The 26,673-nt window shown below is 40.7% G+C and overlaps 1 protein-coding gene across 1 annotated transcript in view; it reads left to right on the top strand.

Annotated features, from left to right (window-relative positions):
• tmem145 (transmembrane protein 145) overlaps positions 1-26,358 on the top strand; it is a 35,864-nt gene extending 9,506 nt beyond the window's left edge. The window contains exons 2-15 of the mRNA XM_047598551.1: positions 2,951-3,025; positions 3,473-3,550; positions 4,749-4,835; positions 5,511-5,612; positions 12,151-12,235; positions 12,720-12,791; positions 15,003-15,071; positions 15,749-15,829; positions 16,123-16,201; positions 17,552-17,645; positions 20,111-20,283; positions 20,966-21,086; positions 21,458-21,646; positions 23,918-26,358. Of these exons, the coding sequence (XP_047454507.1) occupies positions 2,951-3,025; positions 3,473-3,550; positions 4,749-4,835; positions 5,511-5,612; positions 12,151-12,235; positions 12,720-12,791; positions 15,003-15,071; positions 15,749-15,829; positions 16,123-16,201; positions 17,552-17,645; positions 20,111-20,283; positions 20,966-21,086; positions 21,458-21,646; positions 23,918-24,178 (1,566 nt within the window). The 3' untranslated portion in view covers positions 24,179-26,358. The remainder of the gene's footprint in view (positions 1-2,950; positions 3,026-3,472; positions 3,551-4,748; positions 4,836-5,510; positions 5,613-12,150; positions 12,236-12,719; positions 12,792-15,002; positions 15,072-15,748; positions 15,830-16,122; positions 16,202-17,551; positions 17,646-20,110; positions 20,284-20,965; positions 21,087-21,457; positions 21,647-23,917) is intronic.
• Positions 26,359-26,673: the final 315 nt, after the last annotated feature.

Below are 26,673 nucleotides of genomic sequence, written 5' to 3'. Positions count from 1 at the left end.
TAGGGAGAAGGCAGGGCAGAGGTAATTACAGTATAATGGTGCATGAGGAGTTTGGTTGGTTGCTTGCAAGCTTCAAGAGTTGATGACAACCAACCTTAGGGCCTGTTTTAACAAGGAATAAGAAAACTGTGTTCTGGTCCTTGAAGAGGCTGAAATGTGCAGATGCAAAGTCAAAACACTGTAAATTTTTGGTTTTGTGATGCTGTTTTCTGAACATTTGAAGAGTACAATTGATTTTACGGAAAAAGCACCAGGTACGGGAGACTTTGACCTCTGGGATGTCATTATCTACCTTGTTTTATTCCTAACTGTTTTCCTGGTCTTCAAAGCTACTTTGCCGTGCAGTGAGTGTTCTGTGAACTTTCCCTGTTCTCCCTGTTCTATGAAATGAGAATTTAATGCATTTACCCGTACAGTTTTCAGATCCACATGAAGAATTACAATCAAGGCTGCATATCGCATCGTAGTACTTTCTGACTTCTGATTGAACTGTCCATGAGGCATCAAATATTGAAAGTTTCAAACTATGCTAGAAATGCCTCTGAATTCTTGGTCTTCTTAACTTTAATCACATACTTCTTCGAAATATAAAATGGAAAGATCCATAAAAGAATTCATCCATTTATTAACTCATGATCAGGAAGTCTGGACAAATTGGATTTATAATATATGTCCTTTAATGATTTCTTGGGCCACATTAAAGTTTTATTCCTTCAGATGTCAGGTCGGTTTGATTTGTGGTTTAATACTACAGCTACTTTGTCAGAAACACGTCTGCAGACAAGCTGATGCATCTATTTACAGCGCAACCAGCAAACCAAGCTCGTGTTGTTTAAATGAGGAAGTCAGTCAATAATAATTGAGTCGGTTACCTTGCTGAAGGGTTGGAGGCCTCCAGTCATGTGCAACTCGCTGTGGCTAGTTTTCTTGTTCCGTTATTTTCTGCTCCATTTAAATCTCATCTGCTGTCAGAAACATAGAAAAAAAGGGGGAAAGTGACCATTTCACCTGAACAACTGGGGTCTGTGACAAATGTGTCATGTTTTGGAATTGACACCTGTGAGAAATGTTCTTCATAGAAACATGCCTTGTAAATTTCAAACATTATCACATCAATTGCACCATATTCTTTATTTCCTTACTATTTTTTTATGTTGCTATTATTTTGTCATCATTATTTTGTCATCATTATTTTGTCAAATATTAGAAGGAAGTTCTTAATTATTACCAGTCAAAATCAGACACATTGACAGTTTTAACCAGTTCATTCAATACTGCATACGCTCTAGCTGCTATTTGCAAAATTTCATTATTTTATCCAAACTACTGTTATTTCCTTAATAGCTTTAAGACATTTCATCTAAACAAATAGCAGAAAATAAAATATATTCAGTTTACTGAGACTCAGACAATATTAACTGAAGCAGGAAATGCATACCATACATACTGGAGGCATTCTTTTTCAAAATTCCTCCAAATATTGACCTTTTGAGAGTCCCCTTTATTTAACAAGTCATACCATAAATGTTATAGCACAATGTTAAGCTTCTTGTAATAGCGCCCGCTCTGCAAACTTAAAAATTCCACTCCGTTCCACTAGTGAGCCAGAAATGAAATAACTTTTTTCTGTAAAATGTAGCAGCCTTTTGTCTGTCAATCATTTTTTCAGCCTAGCACTTAAGATATTGATAAACATAATGGGCCACCCTTTAATTAACATGTGGCTTTTACCACAAACCAGCAGTATTTTAGTATTTTTGAATGCAGCCTTGTTCTCTGTTCCGTCATTTGTATGTATGAGGTTTTTGTCATAATATGCTGTGTTAATTTTGCAGCACCAGCTGTTACTACTTCTCAGTGATGTGATGTCTTGTTCCAGTTCAGAACCCTTTTAAATGTCTCGGTGAGGCCTGCTCACGCCGGGCAGCCTTCCAGATGGAGAAGTAAACAGTGTATAAGTGATGCGGTGTTAGTGCTGCGTTCAGCACTATCATCCATATCTACAGAGTGTGTCTGCACACAACTGTATACAATATACTGTGTATATAATATATATATATGGACCAAGAAAGACTGATCCACCAGGCCGACGCTGCTGCAGTGCCTCATGTAAGCTCCACAAAGCACACAATCAGCACTATTATCTGGTCTCACGCTGCCAAGCTTATGGCTGAATAATATAAAGAATAGGTATTTTTGTCTTCTTTACCTCTCCTGCTTATTAATGTTCTCGGCAGGCCCTTAATGCCTCTGTTTACCCTCTTTAGAAGTTTACCCTTTTGACACTACCACTTTCTTTCACCTCTTTCTTTCTTCCTTTTCTTTCTTTTTTTTTAACCACTTCTCAACTACTTTTGTGTTTCTGAAACTCTTACTTCCTGTTATAATATCCGTTAGCCTTGCTTTGTGCTTTTTCTCTTCTTCATAGCCTCGGGTTTCGAGAGGTTCACAGACCTTTCTCTTACCTACAAAGTCTGCTATTTCCACTTGCTTCCTCACAGCTTGGGTTGCTGACTTCCCCTGTGTCCTATCTCAATAGCTAATAGATGTATTGGCAGAATGTTTAGCAGACATTCAAGTTTCTAAAAAAAAAAATCACTTCTACTGAGTTTTGGTGTCACTGTGTGGCTAACTTTGTGCTTTTTATTTACTGTAATTTGTTTTATTTGATGGGTTGCCATGAAATCTTGCACAGTGAAGACAAACTGAACCAAATGTCATTGCTTGTCATCAACGCGATCATAAGAGCTGGTGTCACACAGACTGACTGTGGCTTCGATCAAACTGATAATCACATTCAGATGGATGTCAAAATTCATCTGTCACACAAAACTGTTTATTTCTGTTTTAAATTATCTGCCTCACACTCTGCTTGTTTCTACCTTGCTCCATGTGCACAGTTTTCATTCGTTTCATTTTTTTTTCTGTCTCTTTTCTATCCTGACTGCAGGACTGGGTTTTCCTCACGCGCTTCTGTTTTCTCACTGACTTTGGGAGGCTGGATTTCCGGTTCCGTTATCCAAAGGTAGGATGATAACGTTCCAATTTGCATCATAATTGATCTAATCGTTTTCACGCATTAGCTCAGTTTGCCCACACTGTTTTTGTATTTGTCCTCTTCCTTCCTTCATCTTTTCCTTCCGTACCTCTGAACTAGTTCTCTTTCATTCCTTCCTTTTACTTCAAATAAATTGATGCCACTGTGACTTCTCTTCTCTCTCATTCCTCCTCCGGCTGTTCCTGCCGTATTGCCTTTTATTTTATCCATCTCCTTCCTTGTTTTCTACATTTTTTTCTTTCATTCTTTCTGCATCTGTTGTGTTCTCTCCATGTTTTACTGTTATAGCCTGCAGACTTTGGTAACAGTTTTGTCGAATAAATCTCAAACAGTCAAACTGTCTCCTCTGTGATCTATGCACATCCCAAAGTGATCCTTTTTTCTTTGTCGTTCTCTCTCTGTCTCTCTGTGCAGTCCCGCTGCTGTCAGAACATATTGCTCTATTTTGATGACAGCTCTCAGTGGCCAGCTGTGTACAAGAGGCCCGAAAAGGTGAGAAACTCACACCCATTGCACCATGTCTTCTAACAAGCTGTTATTAAAGAGAAATATCTGCTCCATTTACGCATTTGCACGTCACAGTTGTAATGGAAAACATCCTGTGACTCTAGTGTTGCTAATTTTCACTTTCTAACTTGAGCTGCAGGATCACACTCCTCTCATGCTGCCCAGAATAGAACCAAACTGTCAGTTCATGGAAAGCTGACATTTTGGAAACAATCACTTCACTCACGGGCAGTTATTTATTATTTATGATGCACCCAGTGATCAAAACCCATACACTTCATGCTTGCAAGGACAAAGTCGGACACAGAACTTAGGCTTCATCATAGTAAATGACATTTATTTGCTGAATATTTATTTCCTGGAAGTGATAACACAGTTTTAAATACTGATTTTGATAACATTCTTTATAGGAAGTATTTTAGCTTAATTTGATAATACACACCAATTCTGAGGGAAGTACAACCCGGTACTGTCCTGTTTAACTGAGCAAAGCCTGTGAAACAACTGTATAAAAGTGCTCCCCACACTGTTCACCCATTATTATTGTGGGCAATCTCAAATACCCTTGAAGCTGAAAGTCAGCACTTTGGTCTCATAGTCGCTGTTTTATTTAAAAAAAAAAAAAAAGTCCTTTATGCTGGAAAGCAAAGCGAAAACCAAATAAAAAAAAATGTGTCTTTCCACATACTGAACAGGCTGTACTGTGCCTTTAGAGTAACTCCTCCTAATTCAACTTCTCCTGTACGATGTGCATTTAACATCTGGCTGATTTCATAATATTAAGTCTGACATCTTTGACTGTAGAGTGAATCCACATAAACTGGCTCAGTCAGCATGAATCCAACATGGTACAACCTATAAAATCAGCATTACATTACTCTTACACCCACTGGATTTGGCTTTTAAATCTGCGCTAACAAGCCCACTGTTACTTTATTATCACATGTCATCTGTTGTGACAGAGAAGAGGCTTATCATCTTCATGAGGGGAGACAAAAATGACATCATGTTGGGATATTTAACATCTATCTTGGTTTGAGTATCTCAGATTCTGGTGTAAGCTTTCCAGAAGAAAATATGCATTTTCGTAGTACTCATTCACACATGCGCACGTTCGCCATGGAACAGATAGAAAACAAACCTACGGTGTCATTGTATTTTTTTCTGTGTCTGCTCATGACAGAACTGCTACCAGAAGGAAGCGGTGCTGAGGCCAGAAAACAACCAGGTCATCAACCTCACCACCCGCTACACCTGGTCCGGCTGTGTGGTAAGAGCCCACACGCACAGATGTACTGTATACACACACACACACACACACACACACACACGACCTTTTAGCAGCATATTGTGTCTGAGGGGAAAAACTACATCTTAGACTCCAGTTCAACTTTGCTGTTCTGTAATTTGATCTGACCCCTGTGTGCTGAGATGCTTGTGTATCCCATTATTCTGACTTATCATCAGACAGATGAACATATTTTTGCCTGCAGGCACAGAAATACGTAAAAGAGGAAAACGGTAAACAGAGACGCAGACAAAGAGGAAGTGGGAGCTAATGGGCTGTGATGTAATGTTTTCATAGCATTTTACAGATTTACGCTTTTCCACTGTTAATGATGCATCTCAGTCAGCCAGAAATTTTTCAAAAGGTCTTCCTTACTTCTAACACTTTCTTTAAAAATAAATCCTTTTGTCTCTTTTTCAATAAGCTACTCGACTTGTTTGTTTATCACATTAGAAAGTGCGATTGCCAGTGTGACTGTGTTGTTGTGGCGGTTAGTGAATCTTGTTGCCACATTTCAGGCTATATTAGGGTGTGAAATACACTTGTATCTTGATATCTCAGACTCCCACTCTATTGGGACAATTCAGTGCGTCTCTGAGGAACAATGTGCTGCGTCCTGCATCATCCATAGATTTTTTTTCTTTCCCTCTCTGTCAGGTGGAGGGAGATGGGACCGAGGAGGTTTTGAGCTGCGTGGGTGGCCGCAGTTTCCGCTCCGTGAGGGAGAGATGGTGGTACATCGCGCTGAGCAAGTGTGGGGTAAGCACTGACCTTTGACCCTGCCTAACCTTGCTGTCGGGTACCTGGTGGTTGCCATGGTGATGCACCACACTTATCACACAAACAGACAGCGAGGGCTTGCATGCGTCATCGCTGCATTCTGCTTTGGTCCAGAAAAACAAACACCATCATCTTTATCATCATCATCATCATCTTCATCATCATCTTCATCTTCATCGTCATCGTCCACCCGTCAAACTGGAGACAGATTTCTCCTCAGGGTGATTGTTCGTGAACCAGATGACACTGCAGCCCAGACGAGGCTTATTTTAACATCAAATCTGAGTTTGATATTTTTGCATATGGACAAAAAACCTGAACAGATTCCAGGTGCAAGCAGCAGAATTGGATATTAAAATTTGAAAGCTCAAGGAAAAAAATACCCAACATACCCTGAGGAGGATTCTGTGAAATGCTGGGTATTTTAAGGCTACATTTTCTGCTGCCTCCCTATAAATTTTAAATCAACTTGAGGATAATTTTTGCCCCAGTATGTGCTTCTTTTTGCACTAGGCTATATTTTCAACAGTAGAGGTAATCTAAGTCAGGGGGGAAAATGCCAGGAAATATAACCTATAGATTTTTTATATTACCATTTAGAAATGAATTTTCTGTAAAGGATGATCATACTTTGCCCAAACTAATTTCTGGCTGAAATGCTACTCCTGGTCACTGCACCTCTGTCTCTGATACCGTCCATCTGTCTCTGGTTTGCCTCTTGTTGCTCTGTAGTGCCTCATCGTCCTCATATATGCACTAGAGCTCTTAATGTGAAGCTCTCTACTCAAACAATGCTAAACACGCCGCCTTCACTGTAGCATATTGATTGGCTTGCTTTAGGGGCGTTTAGTCGTTCTGTTATTTTATAATAGGGTTCAGTGTTGAGCTAATGCTACGCCTGGAGAAAAGGAGCAAAGTGGTAGCTGTGTGGTCTTTGTTGAAGTCTGCACTCGGTGAAGAAATCACGAGCTTGGATAATGATAGCTCAGTGATGATACATCCTCTTACGCTGAGGGCTTCTGTCAAGGACAAGTCCCAGGAATATGTGTGTGTTGTTGTGTCTGTGTGTGGCAAGGAGGAGAGTAAATAAGTAATATTTCTACTGAGTGTGTATCACAGTGTGCCTGCCTATCACTTACACACTCTCAGTTACTCTAGCGTCATGCTCCTTCCTTATTTTGTGTGTAAATGTGTGTGAGCACTCGTGCCCTTGTAATTTTTTGGGTAGGGGGGATTTGTTCTGCCAGTCAAGGTTGCTGGCTGAAGAGGGATATGATTAGAATGAATGCTTCCTGCGGTGTCTGGTTTAGTGTCACGCCAGAGTCCGCTGAAAGACACGCTGCCTAATGCTGTTGGACGGGAGTATAAAAGCTCGTCTCCACTCCCAGGGACATATGCACGCTGCGTCCCATTGCCAATTTCCACCCCTCGTCTTTGACCGCTTTCCTTCTGTCTCCTGTTTCGTTTTCACACCTCTTCATCTTTCCTACCTCTGTTGCTTACAATCTGTAGCTGTGTCCTGCTCTCTCTTTCAGCTCTCTGTCACGAAGCAGTGATGTGCTCCAAGCCATTTCATATCTATTTACCTCAGCATCTCCTGCTCCTCTCTCTCAGCCGGGTCCTAATTGTGTTTTTCCTCTCCATCTTGCCATCTCGCTGGTCTCATTTCTTCTTTGGCTCTCCCTCATTTAATGCATTTACTTTTATCTGCTACTACATGTTTTCCCTCTTAGTTCCCATTTCTCTCTTATCCACTTCTACTTTCATGTACTTTCCGTCTCAGTCTTTACCAGCGCCAAAATGGATATGAATCCATATCAGCGCACAAGTCCTCAAAACCAGATGATCTCAATGTTCTCAATTCCCTTGCCTGCATAAAACTAAATGTAAAATGTGTGATTGATCGTTAGTTAACATTTCCAGGCAATTTCACTTGATTAATTATAGCAGGAAACCTCAAGGCTGCAAATAATTATTATTTCATCAGGGAAAAAAAGAGAATCATTATAAATAAAATTTAGGTCATCACAAATTACAGAGCTCGTAACATCCAGAGGACCTCTGGCAGTCAGGATGAAGGGTTTTCAGACAAGAAAATTGTCAGAGTTCACAAATTAGCACAGCTCCTCTCCTGCATATGAAACATGGATAACAGAATTTCACTTGCTAATGTATAATTTTACAAAGTGAAACAGAAACTTTTAATCTATATTAGTATACGATTTTATTTAAACAGACAGAACTTTATTAGAGATTATTAATTGGTTAAGAATGAAAACAAAGTGGTTGTTTTACAAGCCACTGACCCCAGCAACTGTTTAAACATAAGGGAAGAAAGCTTTTGAATTTGTGCTATCAACTTCAGCCTTATTATTCTGAGCAAAACTGCTGTTAATGAAACTAAATTACCTCAGTAGGGAACCAAGGAAGTGCCGAAATAACCTTAATGTTAATGAGCTCAGGCTTATAAACAGGATTCATAGAACAAACAGTGTAGAAACAAGCCAACAGCTACTTTGTCTTGTCCAGATCTCAGTCCAGAAAAACTGCAGAATGTGTCTCTCTTAAAGACTTGCAACACTTTCACATACAGGATGATTCTTCTGTGCCAGATGGGGAGCCAGTTTGGACTTGAAATGTTGGGCTTCTTCAGTGTAATAAATAAGATATAATAACAGGAGTGTTTGACAGTGTTACGAGGCCTCTGGGAGAAATGTTATCCATATAGGAAATGAGTAGACAATGATTTGTAGATTGTGGTGCTCAGTGTGAACATAAAGTACACTTAAAGGTTTGATTCTAGTAAAATATGCATCAAAAGAAGCCATAATAGAGAGATAATTAGAGATAGTTTTCCCTATCTATTAATTTAGCAATTACTCTCTACATAAACTGATGTTGTCAATGACAGACTCGGTGTTCGTGAAAAGTGCATTTCCCGAGGATGAAGATGATGTCATGAGAGTGCTACAAATACAGCAGTGCTTATTTATCTATTTATTTCATGGTTTGAGTTTGGCCCCTCAAAGTGCCAGTGAAGGGAAATCTTAATCCGTTTATCTCGATCTGTTTGTTGTCGAAGCATTTCACTCGGCTACATGGAGCCCTGACCTCAAACAATTTCAGGATGAGCCGGAGCATCAGCTGGGGGCCGGGCCTTATCGCCCAACATCAGCCGCTAAACTCTACGCTAATACTTCTGTGGGAGCGAATCCGTGAAGCCAGCTTCTAAAACCTTGTGGAAAGCCTTTCAAGAAGAATGACTGTTATAATAACAGTATTCCAAGCAACACCATGCCTCTCTAAGTCTGTGAAGGCTCCCAGTACACTTCTGTAATATAATGGACATAGTGCATTTACTGCACATGCTTAGTGCTATTTATATTACACAGTTGTATTCTTTAACCCATATGACGTCATAGTGATGTGACTAAGGTTGCCTCAGTCTGGTAAAACATCAGCTAGCTCCAGCTAGGGGCAAATGGATATCCAGGCCAATACTTCGTCTTCAGTCTACCCAGTTGTTTACACTCTAACTAAATACTTGAGATTTGTAAATGGAGTTTGAATCGAGAGATAACATCTACAAACTGCACTCAAATAACAGATTGAAACCTCAAGCAGTTTAAATGGAAAAACACTTAACTGCTGGAGTGCCCCTCTGTTCCCCTCATCTAAGTGCCTCCTTCTGTTCTGAAGAACAAAGACGCCACCTCTGTAGCATACCCCGCTTTATCTTTTGTTGTAACATAATTTGCGAAATGAACGTGCTGCATTGAAGAAGACTTGAAACTAGGGATCGAGTCTGTAAGCCCCTTTAGAAACAGGGTCACTGAGGTGACTAAGAAGAATCCTTTGTTCATAGACTTCTTTTTCTGTAACCAGTCAGAGTGCAGAATAGACAGGATCCCTCTCACTTCTCACTTCTTTTATACAGTCTATGATCGCCTCATGGTTGTGGCATGATATTTTTTAACAATCCCATACGGCCTTAATATTAAGGTGTTGGCATATTTAGTTTACATGTCAATGTATCTCACTTTGATGAGGTCAGTGAGATGAGTTGCATCCAGCTGCAAGTCATAACTGAATATTTCCATAGCCACACACTCAGACGATCCTCCGATAGCCTCTTTGAGTTCCGTTATCGACAGCCCCGTAGCTGAGCTTCAGTGTGCGATAGAGTATATCAGTACAGTATATCAGTCTTTTACACCTGAAACCAACCAGCGGCTCTGTGACTCCTGCAGAGAAAGAACCTGCTGTGAAGTGCCATTTCTCCCCTCATCTCTCCCGGCGCCTCTGCCTGTCCCTCTTTGCATTTCCCTCTCCCCTTTTCTTCTTTTTACCTTTCTCCACCTGTATTTTAAACTTCCACTCTTTCTCTCCGCCTCTCTCCCTCTTCTCATCTATCACTCTCTTTATCTCTGCCTGCTTGCTCTTTGTGTCTTTATTGATTTTGTGGCAGTGCACACTCCATGCTTCTCGCCCTTTTTGATAGAAGGAGTGAGATGGAGTCTCAGGCTGCCAAATGAAATCAAAGTCTTTTTTTTCTTCCTCCCCTCTCTCTTCCCTCGCTCCGCCGCAACAAGCGCAAACTCCATCGGCTTTGAACTTGTGTGTGTGAAATGAGGTTTCTGTGCTCTGATTGTCAACCCGTCTACGTGCCCTCTCTCTTGTTCTTTGCTCCCCATAGCTCTCTTCTTCTCGCCTCCCAAATTCAAAGCTTTTTGTTTGTTTGGCTGCCAAAAATTAACATTATTCCTGCAGTACTTTACCACACAGGTATGGTGGGTTTTTTCCCTCCATACTGCTTCCATTCCCAAATATCCTTCCCTGTAGAACAAATATGAGATAATGATCCTGAACAAGTAACTGATATGTGTCACACTATTAATAATTAAAAATAAGAATAACTGTAACAGAGCTAACTGTTGCTATGGATATGATCCATCCATCTTTCTTCTTCATCTGGGTCATCTTCACATTTGTAGTACAGCCACAGCAGCCCAGATTTTCTCTCTGCTAACTTCTCCCACACACCAGCAGGAACTTGAAGTGCTTCCAGACCAGCTAAGACACTCGCTGACTGCATGGTGACACAGTTAGTTAAATTAATGTCTTCCACTTAAAGGAACCGTTGAATGCATTCATCCTCTTTAACCAGGAATGGTTGGAAGATATCTGGGTGCTGTTGTTGAGGCCGTGTTTGGCTGAAACTTCTGTGTTAACCCGTCCCATATTTCTCACAGTGTGTGACAACACAGTATTGCAGAGGAGAACAAATCATCCACTGAAGTCTGATGCTGTAAATTCACTCTGTTCAATCACATGGCAGCCTGGCGTGAAGAATGGACTTCAGTGGAAAATTTGTGCCGCACAAAGTGATGAATCAGTGAGCTTAGAAAAGCGAAACTGTCTCATGATCAGCAGCAAGCAAGCAACAGAAGATGTTTTTCATCAGTGTACTTGCCTGGCAAAAAAATAAAAAAGTTACTACATGGGTGATGATATTTCAGCTGGCAACAAGTTATTTATCCCCAACTGTTGCAATGAGTAGTGGAAAGACATATGCAGACTAAAAAGATGTAAGTCCCTTTGAAAAGGGTCAAATCATTGGCTGCATCAAGTAGAGAAAAAATCTGAGGACATCTGAGTGGAAACTACTAAATTGGGTTTAGAACTGTCCAACGCATTATTAAAAACTGGAAGGATGGTGGGAAATCATCGTCTTCCAGGAAGAAATGTGGTTGGAAAAATATCCTGATTGGTGGTGATCAGCAATCAGTTCAATGTTTGGTGAAATCAAATTGAAGAAAAACAAAAGTAGAACTCATGATTATGTTTAATAGTGAGGGTAAGAGCATTTCCACACATACAATGTGACGGGAACTCAAGGGATCGGGACTGAACATCTGTGTAGCCTTAAGAAAACCCCTAATCAGTGAGGCTAACCGGTAAAAAAATGTGTTGTTATTGACATATGGGACAAGATGAATTTGGGAATGACCACAGTAGTTTTCATATGGGATTATTCTGTATGTGTGAGCAACAATAGCTGAAAATAGTTCAAATTAATATTTTTGTAGAAATATTGATATTGTTTTACGTCACGTATCTCTAACTGTACAAACTGTTTGTGTGGAGGCCAAACGCAATAGAACATTATACCCTGTCAGCAAGGAAACACGTAGTTATCAAGTGCCACCTGGTTACTCACAATCTTTTCCCATATATATTATGTAAGTTACTAGTTGGATGCACAGGAAGGCTACACAGAAAACCTTGAAACATTGACCTTTGCCCAAATATACCAAGATGATAGCTCATGGGTTCCCAAGTTCCACCACCTACAGTGGTACAGTTGTTTTAATTTCATAATACATGGGCCACATGCCTGGGGGGAACTATAAATGAGCATAGAGCTTGAATATATATTTTGTACAGATCGCAAAGCCTGTTACCGTGCAAGACAAGACATTTTTAATTTGACTTGCCCCCCTCCTCCCTCTCTCAGGGCGATGGCTTGCAGCTGGAGTACGAGATGAAGCTAACCAACGGCCAATCGTTCTGGACGCAGCATTTCTCCGCAGATGAGTTTGGTAAGACTGGTTAGACAGAAAGAAAAAAGATTGCGGAACGAATAGCTGATGGCACAAGCCAACACCACTTAGCACGGCCAATAAAGCACACTGAACTGAACAAATTACAATAATGAAGAGACGGCTGAATGAATTAATGATGATAGATGAACTGAAAGGAAGGGATGAAAAGCAGAAAAGGCCCATGTATCTTCAAAATGAATTATTCCTTCATCTCTAGTGTTCCTCTCGTTATATATTTCTTCTGTAGCCCTCTCCCTGCCACTCAGCTAATCCAGTATTCTTATCAAATACTTGCCTCTCTGGATTATTCATCCCTTCCTTTAGTTTTTGCACTCCTGTGCTATCACTTCCTTCTTTGTCTTGACATTTTGTGAACCCCACAGACTACTTTCCATTTTCTAATGAATCCATTTTTTGTGAGTGTTTTGCCATTTTCCTCACGGATCTATTCCCTTCTACTTCCTCCATCACTTATTCACAGGAATCTTGGAGACAGACATCACGTTCCTGGTCATCTTCTCCATGGTCTTCCTCCTCTCCTGCTACTTTGCCTGTAAGTACTCTCTCCTCTACTTTTATCTCTCTTTCTCCCGTGTAAGGACAATTTACTCCAACTTTTAAGATCTATTCTTAAAAATTCACATGTTTTCTTGATGGAATGAGAGTAAGCTCCCGTGTTTCCAGGGATAAGTAAGGGTGGAACGTGTTCCTATTTTCACCCGCCTGAGAGTTTGTCAGAATGACAACACGGAAGCAAAGGAGGGAAGATGGTGAGATGGGGCCTGGTTTTCATGTAAAGGTGAATGGTTGAGTGGAGGGAGCAGTAGCCTTAAGATTACAGAAGTGAGTTTGTCACATGAAGGTCACAGCTCAAATACCTCAAAGTAGACGGGAACAGAAGCTCCAAGGAAAAAGTTACCATTAAATGAAAAATGTCCCCAGCTTCCTTCCTGCACTGCCATATGTCTTCCTTTGTCTAAACTAGTAGTGGGGCTGAATCACTTAAATTACACTTAACTCCAGTGTAGTGGCTCTCTACCTTTTTGGATCATGAACCATTAAAATGAAACAGCCTTAGACTGCAAGAAATAGCCTTAATATGGAGGTGTGTTAAGAACAGTCCAACTCGACATTTTTTTCCTTTAAAAGTATCTGGTATCAACCTGAAAATAAACAGAAATGACATAAAATAAACAGAACTTTGCCATGGGATCCCCCTGAAACACTGTCAGATTAAAACTACTGGTGGCAGCTGGTCTAGTGTGCTGAGTTCACTGCGTTCTTCAAACAGTGATGATTAGGACCGAGTGACTTAACTTGGAGTTGGAACTAATCCATGTTCAACAAGAGTTACTATTACTGAAATCACTGAAACGCACAGTTGAGAGAAGGTGTCTGAGTAGACAGTGTGTAGGACGCAGAAGGAAGGCAAACTTTGACCACTTTGAGACATGGACAAGGAAAACCATTCTGGACCATTCACAGCTGTTGTAGTTCCTACACGTAGTTTGTGGGGAGGTGCTATGGCCTAAGCAAGCTATTAAGTAATTAAACAGCTACATCACACTGAGTACAGCCTACGTGATGGTGTGGATTAAGAATTAAGAAACATAAAGCTAATATCTACAGTGTTACGACCCGACTCGAGAGGCGCATGCAGAGGGGCGTAACAACAGCCTTGACAGAGCACTGTAATGAAGACAAGTGGACCGGCCGTTCTTTAGATGTTATGTCATGTTTATTAATGAGCTGTGATATGGAAACTACAGTTTATAAAGTTTACTCTTCAGGTTTTGGTCATAATTTTTAGCAAAATATAACTCTTTAGTTTGAAGCCAGCTTCAAGTAGACATTCATTTACCAGCAGTCTTCAGTAAGTTGGGCATGTTTCACTGAACTATAACCTCACAATCTTCCACAGAGGATGGAGTTGTCCTGTTTTTCCAGAATTTTAATTATCAGACTTGGCAGACCTCATGTCCCTTTCCCAGATATTCTGGTAAATTAATTTGTGAGACAGATTTATAGCAGCCCCCCTAATTAATGTTTTGGTAAATGGCCACAAAAATGTCCACTTTCCTGCATGTGAGTTTAAAGTGCATTGGTTCAAGTTCTTCGCAATGAATATTTTCAACGGTGTATATTTTTCTTCACTGGGGTATTCATCCTCTGCTGTGGAGGCTGTGAATTTGAATGAATATTATTCATTTGCACAACTTTAGTTGACATAAGAGAACGGGCATATAATGACATGGATGCCTTGTACAAACCTTCCTCTACCTGAATGATAGAAAATAACAGAAGTAGATATTCAGTGTTGGGAGAAATGTTTGGCTGTCATCATTAGAGGATCCAGCGGCACTTGGCTGTCCAAGTCTGCGGTTATACAGGACAGCTATGCCTCTGTGTGAATGTTTATGAGCATTCCTCCCCCTATAAAGTCCCCTCTCAGGCTGCAACAATGTTTTGGTAGTAAAATAGGCTGCTCGAATACACATTAAGAATATCTTCTCTCAGGTTAGGCCGAGAGAATAGAGGAGGGTATCACAGGATGTATGCATACTAATAATCACTCACCCCATTATTTATCTGGCCAATTCCCTAGTTTGTCTTTTTTCTTCTGTCTCTCACTCTCTGTACGTCTCTCACCCTCCTTCGCCATCTGTTAGCATATCTCCATCCTTTTTATCTCTCTCCTCTCACACTCACACATGCACACACCAACATCGCCTCTGTCTCATTCTTGTTTTTTTTCCCCCTGCAGACAATCTGAAGGGAAGACAGCTTCTTCACACAACCTACAAAATGTTTATGACAGCGGCAGGTGTGGAGGGTGAGAGATTCTGTCCTGACACACACACACACACACACACACACACACACACACACACACACACACACACACACACACACACACACACACACACACACACACACTCTCAAGATGACAATGAGCCTCTTGTGCAGCCGCAGCATCCCATACCTTAATCCTCACTTCAAGAGCTGCAATATTATCGTCCTTATTAGCCTCTGAATAGGAGCTATTGCAAACAGACATTCTGCTACATTGTTCAGTGGAGCATACTGTAACTGATGACCCCCCTCCCTTCCCCATTCCCAACCTCGTTTACTCATGCTTCTCCCACCTTATCTTACGTTCTTCTTTCTGCTTGTCTTCTCTCCAAATCCCTTCTGGATCCTCCTGCCACCCTTAAATTCTCTTCCACCCTCTCCTTCCACTTATTTTCAAGCCTCCTTTTATTACCTTTTTTTCTGTCTTGCTTGTCTTCTCTCCGTTCCTGTCCCCTTCTCCTCCCCCTGTCCTTTCTCTGCCTTCACCATCTCCCTGTCTACTCTGTTCTATGTCTTTTTTTCTCCCACCTCTCCTTCCCTCGCGCCTTATCTCCTCATCTGTAACGGCTCCTTGCCTATCGCTTTCCTTCCCTCTCTTCTCCCTCCTTCCTTCCTTGTCTTGTTCTCCCATTTCTCCGCATCTTTTCCACTTGGCAGTGCTCAGCCTGTTGTTCCACTGTGTCTACTGGGGCCTGTATGCAAGAGATGGAGTTGGCAATGGCAGCCTGAAAATACTTGGTGAGTTCTTCTCGTGCATCGGTCACTGCCTGAATGGCTGACGCTACCTCACTGACTGCCTGAGCAGAATGACTGAGTGGACGATGATGGATGTGCGTGTCAAGAAGAAATGGAATAGCTGGTTTGATGGGCACTGGCGAGACCATGCATGATTTCATGTGATGGTCTCTATGCAATACATGTGCCCTGATTTTTATCATTCCCTCGTGATTTTACAGATTCAGAAACCACAACCTAATTACCTCTTCTCTTTCTCATTTTCTGTCTCTCTCCACTTGTCTGTCCGGCTCCAGGGAAATTACTGTTCTCCGTCAGTTTCTTGGTTTTCCTTCTCATGCTCATTCTTTTGGGCAAAGGTTTCACTGTCACCAGGTGAGGGGCTTCACTTATTTATTTATTTATTTATTTTTTTATCTGTGCGCGTGCGTGTCTGTGCATGTATTGTTTCTCCATGCTGTGTCAGTCTGTTTATGCAGGCCCGTCACATTTTGTGGATGTGTTGATGCTGACAGCGTCTCTCACTGTGAGGTCTCGCTGTCACAGTCACAGCATTGTCTCATAGCTTGACAATGCTAGGTGTCAGTCAAAATGTTAGTTAGCATGCTGTCTCTGATGGCGTGGATGAGTTCCTGATAAGTCCGGGGGCCGTGATACACGAATGCTGCTCTGCTGTGAACTCAATGTTGTTTTTGTGTTTTACGTGAGCTGAAAGATTACCTTTGCCCTGTGAAGCCTGCTTTTGCTTCGCCTCCCAGTTTTCTGGCAGGGCTTGATGCCCATTTACTCTGGGCAGGCAGTTAGACATCACAATAGATTATTTACAAGGGCTTTTCTCTCCTGGAGCATCAGAATGTATCAATCTCAGACCTGACTGAACAAGTGTCCTACGCGCCCAAGTGTCATTGGTCTTGCCACTTCAGTCTCAACCTCCAGTTATAAACTTGGCAAACCGTTTCAGCTGTCCTTAGCCATGATTTTATAGATGATACTCTTTGAGAATGAAGCCATGCAGTAAAATTATTATGTTTTCTTCAAAATTTAAACAGCTTCTTTATAAAGCCTTTCACAGAATTTTGTGAAGTTTTGATTTGTGGTGACTCATCATCTAAACCTCTGTTCATGGTTTGATGATCAGTCCTGCTTCGCCTGAAAATCTTCCCCCCGAACATTAATAGAAAATCGACTTTGCAATGTTTGATCTGGCACTTTTGATTATATCCTCTCAGAAGTTTCCGTTATCTATAGAATTATAAAACTTCTTAGTGAATGAATGTCTGCATCACCATCAAGCTGAAACCGTGTGGCTGTTTATCTTCAGTTTGTGATTAGCTGGCAGCCTGGGGATAAACACTGGCCAGTTTTGATGTCCTCGTATGTGGTGATGAATGAGTCTCTGCAAAAAGATGATGCTGAAATGCTATTACTTGTTGCTTGCTGCAAATAAAAAACGCATTAATTTTTGCTTCTGCTCTCTTTATACGCCTGCAGACATTTTAAATGAATGAATAGTAGAGCGTTAAGTCTTTTGTGCTGTGGTGTTCAATAGCTGCTTTTAGATTAAGATAACGGTTGAGTGTAAAGAAGGAAATGCATGCTGTGCGTGGTCCATCTCCACCAGTGTGCCTTCTTCCCATTTGTGTGTCTGTAAGTGTCCATGTGTTTGTTATCTCCCTCCAACTTGTGTGCAACCTCTGACCCTCTTGGTTTATCCCGGTGTGTCAGGGCGAGGATCAGTCACAGTGGCTCCGTTAAACTGAGCATCTACATGACAGTCTACACAATCACCTACGTCATCCTCTTCATCTACGAGGCGGAGGTACAGTTTACACAACGCCTCGCCCGCATTGCACCTTAGTTAACACACAGGCTGCGAGGCTTCATTTTATTACCGTTTAAACCGTTTATTTTTAGCCTTGGTATATAGTGGAAAGGTAGAATGTTATGTAGCTATTCACTGTGTCCAGAGAATGAACATACTGGCTTCACTTCTCCAGTACCACTACCAGTGGCATTTGTCATGATGTGAGTATGGAGTGAAATGTCTGAAGTGGATGGATTCCCAGGGAATTGTAATAGCTCCAGTCCTTTATATAGCACCACCATTGGGTTTTTGGTTTTGGGTCACGGCTGTTTTTAGTGGCAGTTAGTGTAGACCTACTAAATGCAAACATGTTATCTTGGTTATTGTATACATGTTAACAATAATGACATTAATGTTAGGTCCAGTGCTTTTTATTAAGTATCTCTAAGTAGCCACTAGCATGGCTGTAAAGCATAGAATGAAGAAGGTGAATAGCCATCAACTCCTGGTTTGTGGACTATGATTTTAAAGCCTTGAGTTTGGCATTTGGCCATCACAATTTGTAATTTTTTTTGGAGCAAGATGTGACCAGATTTGGAGAGCTTGTCAGTTAAACACAGCGTGGCACAAAATATACTTCTCTTTGAGGTCTAATCTCTACTTAGCAGACTGCCACCTCACTGATTAGTTCATTTAGCTAATGACTCCAGATCAAGTTAATGTATTTACTTACATTTCATCAGAGAAGTTGTCTATTTGGGAATCGGAGTCTACAGACAGCACCTAGCGTCAGTCAGTGGTATTGCACCTCAAAGTTGTTTTATACACAGTCTGTGCTGGACCCTCTTACACTCAAGAGCCCTCAAATTTTTTTCCGGGGCTTAATTCGATGAATAATAGAAGGATATGAATTATTATTTCAATTATACATTGTTACACTTATGAAAGTGGTTGTCAGTATATTAAAGATATGGAATTATTTATGTACTAGTCATTTTAACACCAGTCATTATAGAACATTACTTTATATATTTATATTATATATGAACATTTAAAATGTTTTTGTTTCAAAGCATTTATCACAATTTAATATGCACACATTAATTAGTTCATTCATTCATACATGGAGCTCACTGACACTGACAATGGTCTCATTTAATGGTTTGTACAGTAGCACAAGGTAGTTCAGATCACTTCCAAGTTCTCCTTGCAGGTGTGACCTTAAAACAGGAAGCAGGATGGCAAGGTGCAAGATTTTCTGATTTTACAATGCACAGCACAGTATCTGCACTGGAGTTATTGCTCTCTTTGGGTTTTTTTCTATAACGTCATAAATATTCATGGGAGTTGAGCTTACTGATCGGTCGAGGCTGTAATGGCTTTTTCTGTCAAGTCGCTCATCACATTGATATACGGCCCATTTTCAAAATGCATTAAGTTGATTGTAAAACCAAAATATTGAAATTCCTTGATGAGTTGCAAATGTTGTATCCTGACAGAAGCAACCAGGCGACTCTTAGCAGCCAACACTTCTGGAGATACTGCTGCACCAGAGAGTGTGAATCTTAGATCAAGGATCTTTAAAGCTTCCTCAGAATGGAAAGTTAGACTTCAGCATAATGATCTGCATTCTCATTTATTATTCTGCCCCTCTATGTCCTGTGTGTTTTTATCAGATTTTATCAGCCATGATGTTGAGCATATGAGTGTGTGAATTAATGACTTGCAGCGATAGAGTTCCACACATCTTTGCAGAGTGCAGAGGGCTCAGCACAGTCAGATGTAAAGATGGTACGTTAGGGGACAGTGGATTAGAGTCTTTGAATACAGCATGGTAATGACCCAGTGGGAATAGTGCAGTGAAAGGATCCATGCTATATTTAACACTGGAGCCTATAGCTATCTCTCCCACTGCAATATGTGGATCTGAAGCAGTATAATTTATCTGCTGCTTGCCCTCTTACGTGGGTTCTTCTATTAAAGAGCTCAAAACTCAGGGGAGCTCCTGCTAAAAATAAGCTAAACTAGGTTACAATTGAACTGAAACTAAGACTTCAAGTGTGTTCCTGGTACTGAGCCGGCATTCGGAATCTGTTAGGCTCTGATTGGCTGGGCCGGTCCCAGCGAGCTCCACACTGGGCAGTCAGACCTATGCATTATGTAGCGAGAGTAACCCTGTATGGCCCAGGCTATCCAGTCACTGGACTGTGAAATACAATCTAGTGTCCACACAAGCACACACACACGCGCCTGGCACACAAAGTTGTGCATATGACCTAGTTGTGGAGAAGTGTCAATGTCAAAGACTTGCACAGAATGCTACAAGCTGAGGTTTGGCTCAGTTACCACAATGCATCTTGGTAATTAGGACACAAGCTACAATGTGAAACCAAACCAGCAGAAATCCTTAAAAGTTAAAAGTTTTACTTGTTTCAATGTGGGTTTTAATTGTGGCATGACTTCTTATGTCCCTGTACCAGTTCTTCGACCCAGGTGAAGTGCTGTACGCCTACGACAGCCCTGCAGGCTACGGGCTCATGGGCCTGCAGCTGGTTGCCTACGTGTGGTTCTGCTATGCCGTGCTGGTCTCTCTGAAGCACTATCCTGAGAAGCAGCCCTTCTACGTCCCTTTCTTTACCACATACACACTATGGTGAGAGCTGCAGCATGTTCCGCTCACTCTGCCCTCGCTGCTCATAGTAGCACCTGAGCCACAGATTGTGTAGAGTAGAAAAACACATTTCTCAGTTTGAGGTCTCTTCAGTTTGAATAATTTATGCCACTCTGTAAACATGCATAGCCGATGCTTCAGCTGGTTGGGAATTAAAAGTTGGTTATTCCACGCTGCCCCTCGACAACACTGTGCCCAACCTCTGTGCTCTCCTCGAAATGTAGATAATTGTACGTGAGTGATTCATTGCAAGAGGAAAACATCTTTTTTTATTAGCTGATGAGAACTCGTCTGTTACAATAATTTATGTTCCCATATACAAATGTGTTGGTCTATGAGTTTTATTAGAAAGCTAATTTTCCTGAAAAGATCTCTTTTGCAAACACTGCCTAGTTTCTCTGCTTCTCTCTGCTACTATGTATAATAGAGGGTCTTAAAATGAATATTACAAAGACTAATATTATCTTTATATTTCTCCCTCATTGCGACCATTATCTCCCGCCTCATTATCTACACTTCTCTTTCCATCTTTATCTCTCTGTGGGCTTTACATCTTCTTCTGCTCTTTGCTCTTCATCTCTCTCCCCACGGAACCTCCGTTTTTCTTTCAACAGGATCTCTCTGCATTGTTATCCTAAATCCTAAATCATCTTTTCGTCCTCAGGTTTTTTGCGGTGCCTGTCATGGCCCTGATTGCAAACTTTGGGATCCCTCGTTGGGCTCGGGAGAAGATCGTCAATGGCATTCAGCTCGGCATCCACCTCTACGCTCACATCGTCTTCCTTGTTCGTAACACACACACACAGACACGCACACAGATATGCACCTGCAGACCCTTGCACTTTTGCATAGTTCACCTTATTCCACAGTCATTATTGCCACTGTCATTCATACATTATTCACTATCCCTGAGTCATAACCGTCTCATGCTGATTGTCTCCTCCACACATCATTATCTACCTCTCCCTCACCCCTGACACATTGTTCTTTCCTAATGGTCCGTATTGCTCATGCAAATTTTCTTTCATATTCCTGCTCACTGCATACATTGCACTTTTACACTTGCACTACACCCATATGCTCTGGCTGTATGCTTCGCTAATACACAAAATATAGCAAACATGTGTATATTTTTTTTCTTTCTTTTGTCCCTTAGATTATTACACGACCCTCAGCAGCCAATAAGAACTTCCCGTATCACGTTCGGACGTCTCAGATTGGAATCCTGCTGTCCAGTCCAAAAGGAGGCGAGGGGGCGGAGAGTTTTCCCCACCACGCCTACGGAAATAGCTCCTTCCTGGGAGATTCTCAACCAAACTTCACTGAACTCTTCTCCATCCAATCAGTAAGTCTGAATTTAATGTGTGTATCTGCATTTAGATGTTTTATAAAACAAAAAAAAAAGAAGAATGCAGAATAATACTGTAGTCCATTCACATGATTCCTATAGATTAAATACACCCTATCCGTGAACAATGAAGTAGGCAGAATAAGAGTTATATTGTCGCACATGTACTATATCTTTTTCTACATCCACTTTAATCTTCACTTTTTGCAGCGTAAGTAATTAGATTACTACTCAGTTATATTCATTTCTTGTGCAAACGTCCCCTGTTAAACCTAGCTTGAAATTAACTGCTGTCATCTAACAAAGATCCCTCAAATTAGAAGGCAATGAAGCAACAATACAATTTGTAAGGGAAACTTTCATCTCTTCCTGGCGGTGACGAGTCAATGACATTGAGCTCGGCATAAAATATCACAGGCACTTATATTTAAACGCTTGGCCACGATGGAACAACGTCTAAGTAGCTTTGACAAGAACTAATTTAAGTGTTGTGTTTGCCATGATGAATTGTTTAGCTTGGGGAACTTTTGAATCTATAATAATATAGATTCTCAGTCATCCAGTCATGACCTTCCTCCCCAGGCTTTTTTGCTACACCTTCAGAGCTTTCTTCATATGAACCTCAGTTCATTTGAGTTTTGGGTGAGTAATCACCCACAGATGGAACTAAATCAAACTAAATAAAACCTGGGACTCCCCACCTGTCATCAAAACAGAGGAAGCCCCTTGGATGAGAGCTGACGTACCTCGAACCAAAAAGAATTCTAGTTACTTATTAACGTCAACACTTTAGATTCCAGCTGCACCAAAGGATGAATATAAAGGGAAAGGAACTAGTAATACAGCAAGAAATAGAACCTCAAATGTATTACACAAAGTCGAAGGAAAGGCAAACAAAACACAAAATCCCAGTGTAATTTAAGTTGACACTGCCCTCTTTACAAAATAATATCATAGATAATATTTATGATATTATAAAAAGCTATTTAAACTTAAGTGCGGTGCCTTTTTATAAAGATGCATGGACGAATAAGTAGCTACAATGTAAGTAATAAAACACGCTGTGGAGATGTTGTTATGTCCTTGACCTATACTGTGTTATAATCTGCTTTATATATATATATATATATATATATATATATATATATATATATATATATATATATATATATAGATAATCTGCTCTAGCATTTAGAAATCCTTTCTCTCTCTGCTTGAGACCAGTTAAAAGAGGAGTGATGTGACATGTTCTTATTGTTCTAGTTAGAAATCTGGAGAAAGGATTGCCACATCTTCTACTGACGTGTAATAGTAGGACATTGGGGAGTGGACATGAGTGCAGCTACTAAAACACTGCAATTTCAGCTTAGCTTTTAGTCTTTATGGCCCAGACTTCAAGGTGAAAAATAAGACTTTCTCCTCTTTGTTGCGACAGAATGTTCATTCTTGTTTTAGTTTTTTTGTAAGTGAAGGAAATTAAGTTTCTTTTTTGTGGGAACATCCTGAGTCATTTGGTGAGATACACCGGTTTGTCTTGCTATATAAAGTGCACCTCATTATTGTTCTGCAGAATGCAGCCTAATAAGATGTGTCTGTGGAGGCTTTCAGTAATCTCTCTTCTTTAGTGTGGTCAGTAGCCAGACAAATTGTCTAGAAAACCATTTACAGATTATGCATTTAGTGGGCTTAATAACTGCAGGTTTGAGTGACTTTAGGAGACAAATGCCGGATGAGGCGATCCCTTCTCAGCACATCACATGCCAATCAACGGAAAAAGATAATTTATTTTTATGACGCGAGTTTTTAAATGTGATCATACATTATTAGTACATTGCACATCATTTGACTGGCGGTCAGACAGACAGTCAGGTGTTGATGTGACCTTGAGTTCTTGATGTGTTGTAGACCACACAAAAGATTCATCAATAAAGCAGTTTAATAAGCTGTGACAATAACCATTATAAGCTGCCTGGGATATTGAACATTGACAAACATCCTTGGCAGCGTCTTCACCTACAGGCCTAAACGAAGGCTCTACCAGACACTAAACATTGATACAGTAGCATTTGGTTGTGTGGGGAGTGAATGTATTTCTGCTACGTAACAACCAGAACATGAAAACACACTTGCAAAACGAGACGAATAGCGTGGTGTCACCAACTCAGTGTCTGCATGAGCCCGCTCTCTGTCAACACAGTGCTGCAACCCAGATCTGGAGGATAAATAGTCCAGTTCAGAAATATAAAACTCTCATCGTCTTCCCTGCAGGAGCCGGTAAAGACGGTGGAGGAGACAGTGGCCCGTAAAGGACCAGATGTTGCGAGAAACAGCGAACAGAAAATCATCACCACTGCTGCTGACTTAACCTCTATATTGCCCCCACCTCCACCTCCGATTCCCCCGCGCCCCGCCACGCGATCACCCCCGCTGCCGCCCCGGCTCCCCTCCTTCACCGAGTATTTCAGCATGCAGAGTGGAGGAGGAGGAGTGGGAGGAGGGGGAGGAGGAGGGTTTGGAACGAAGGCATGAGATGAAGACAAAGTCAGGGCAAAGGGCGACGGGAGATGGTGGAAGGTACGAAGGCAACGGACAGAGTGACAACAAAGAAATTCAAGGTTTTACTGTTTAAAGACAAAAAAGTCAGCCAAAAAAAAAAAAGTTTGGAAGGACAAAAAGGAGAAATCATCAAAAAGGTGAATCCCTAAAACGGCTCCTTTTTCACCTACGAACCGAAATGACCAGAATGGAGCGGTGAAGGTGGGGGGAAATGGCTGAGACACGAGAGCTGAGCTTGTTAAAGAATAAAGAAGCAATAAATATTTGATGTTGACCAGTAAAAGGCACACGGGGAGAAAGATGACAAAGTGGATGTAGCCAGAGCAATAGAATGATAGCTGTGCACAAAGCGGAAATGAACAAAATTCTTGAAATACTTTTATTCAAAAATTCATGAGGCATTGATGGTGTGCCTGGAAGAGTTTGTAAATAGCTAAAACCAGTGAGAGCTACCACTCTATATAGTTTTATTTAAAAGGGAAAAACAAGGAAATTTATTTTCATGTTTTTTTCCACATCATTAAATTCCAGTTGGTGCTGTGACCATAGAAAAATGTCATGCCATTAGGTGTATGGAGTTAATCTAAAAAATAAAATACTTTTTTTTTTTCTTAAATGTAAACATTTTGATAAAGGGTACATATCTATATGAAGTCTGTTGGGTTAATTTATATTCTTATATGCCTTCATTACCGCTGGGTATTCTGGATTGATATGCTGATGTGTAACTGTAAAATGTTTACTGTGGGCACTTCTAGGTACAGTACTTGTAAAACACGCATGTTTGTATTGTATTCCCCCGTCCAAAAAGCTGATATATGTGCTCCACGTGACCATAGACTATTCGCTTATTGTGTGTACTGAAATCTATTCTTTTTGTAAATACATACAGTAGGCTGTTTTTGACTGGATAAACTCTGTTAATTGTTTTTTCCAATCGAAACTGTCTAACGCTGTCTAACACACAATATAAAACTATATCGGTTTTAGTTGAATCTTCACTGGAGTGCAGATATGCCTGCTCAAAAATGTCATTTCTGTGTACGTAGACGTTGGTGAATGTACTAATGCAAAACAGCACAAGGACAGGGGCGGTTATTAAGTTGCTGGTAAACCTTTTTTAAATGTTCTTTTGGCTTCCGTCTACAACAACGTCTAAAAAGAAAAAAAAAATAGAAGTATCTTCATATTCACTCCTGTCTTGTTCCTGAAATGAATATTCATGAATATTCTACTTGGTCAGCTTTTTACAAACGAGTGTGAAAAGCTGAACAAATATTATTAGTTTTGTATCCCCCTTATACTGAGATATGACAAAAAAAAAAGCCTTGTAGATGAACTGTGAAAACACAACTGTACATTTCGTCTGTCCTGCATGGAGCACTTTAATGTTCCTGGTCTTAGTCTGTTTATTTGTGATGACGTCACCTTGTAAAGCTGCTTTGAAACCTGTATTCACACCGCATCGAGTAGTATTCCACACACCTGTAAATACAGTCTGTCATCAGCTGTTGGGATGTTTTAGGGAACGTATCTTGCTTAAGTGATTTAACGGTGAATCTGATAAGAATTGTGTCAGAGTGACATTGACGCCGACAAATTCAGTGGTTTTTTCTTCTGAATTATACAAATGGTGGTTCTCAGCTAATAGCCCCAGATTTATCAGTGGCGATGTTGCTGTCAAAGAATATTTTAGGTGATGTTAGGACTGTGGTTTGTAACTTAGTCTGTGAAACTGAATGATACTTGAACTAGAGTATTAGTTATTTCTGATTATGTGTCTGGTGTGTATTTGGCATGTCTGCCATTTCGTCTGCTGTTGCCCGTTGTTATGGTTGCCATGACTTGACTGAAAAGACACTGGGCGACTCGACAAACTGTGACTGTATCACAGCTTCTACTTTGTGTACATGGACATTAAATCACAGGAGTGACACGACGACTTTGGGAGACGACTCAAGAGAAAAGAGATTTATGTATGCATGAGAGACAACAGCACAGCTTTTAGGCTACTCAGAGCGACCTGTTTAAGAGCACATCACTAAAGCACCGTTCAAATGCATTTTAATGGTGTCAAATAATAATTCTAAATACGCTGTACATATACACTTTTTGCCAAAATAATAAAAAATACTGTTTTATTAGAAGCCTTGCCTCTGTGTGTTTGTGTGTGTTATTTGGGTGTTGTGATCCAGTTAGGACAAGGGCATGTGTCCAAAGGAGTAAATCTAAAAGCTGTAAATTATATTTAGAATCTGTTCTCATTACAAGAGTCCATTAAAGTAAAACACCACAGGGACAGACTCCAGTACGGACAGAGTCTGACGCAGTCTAGACTAATTGTTCCACAGTCACTGCCAATATTCTGATGTGTAGTGGTCGACAGCCACAACAAACTGTGTGTGTTTGTGTTTCAGTAAGGGGCAACATTTACAAATGTCTTTCATATTAACTGCCGCCACAGACTT

Source organism: Mugil cephalus, chromosome 11 (assembly GCF_022458985.1).
Source record: "Mugil cephalus isolate CIBA_MC_2020 chromosome 11, CIBA_Mcephalus_1.1, whole genome shotgun sequence".
Lineage (NCBI taxonomy): Eukaryota > Metazoa > Chordata > Actinopteri > Mugiliformes > Mugilidae > Mugil > Mugil cephalus.
This window is presented reverse-complemented; position numbering and strand designations above follow the sequence as displayed.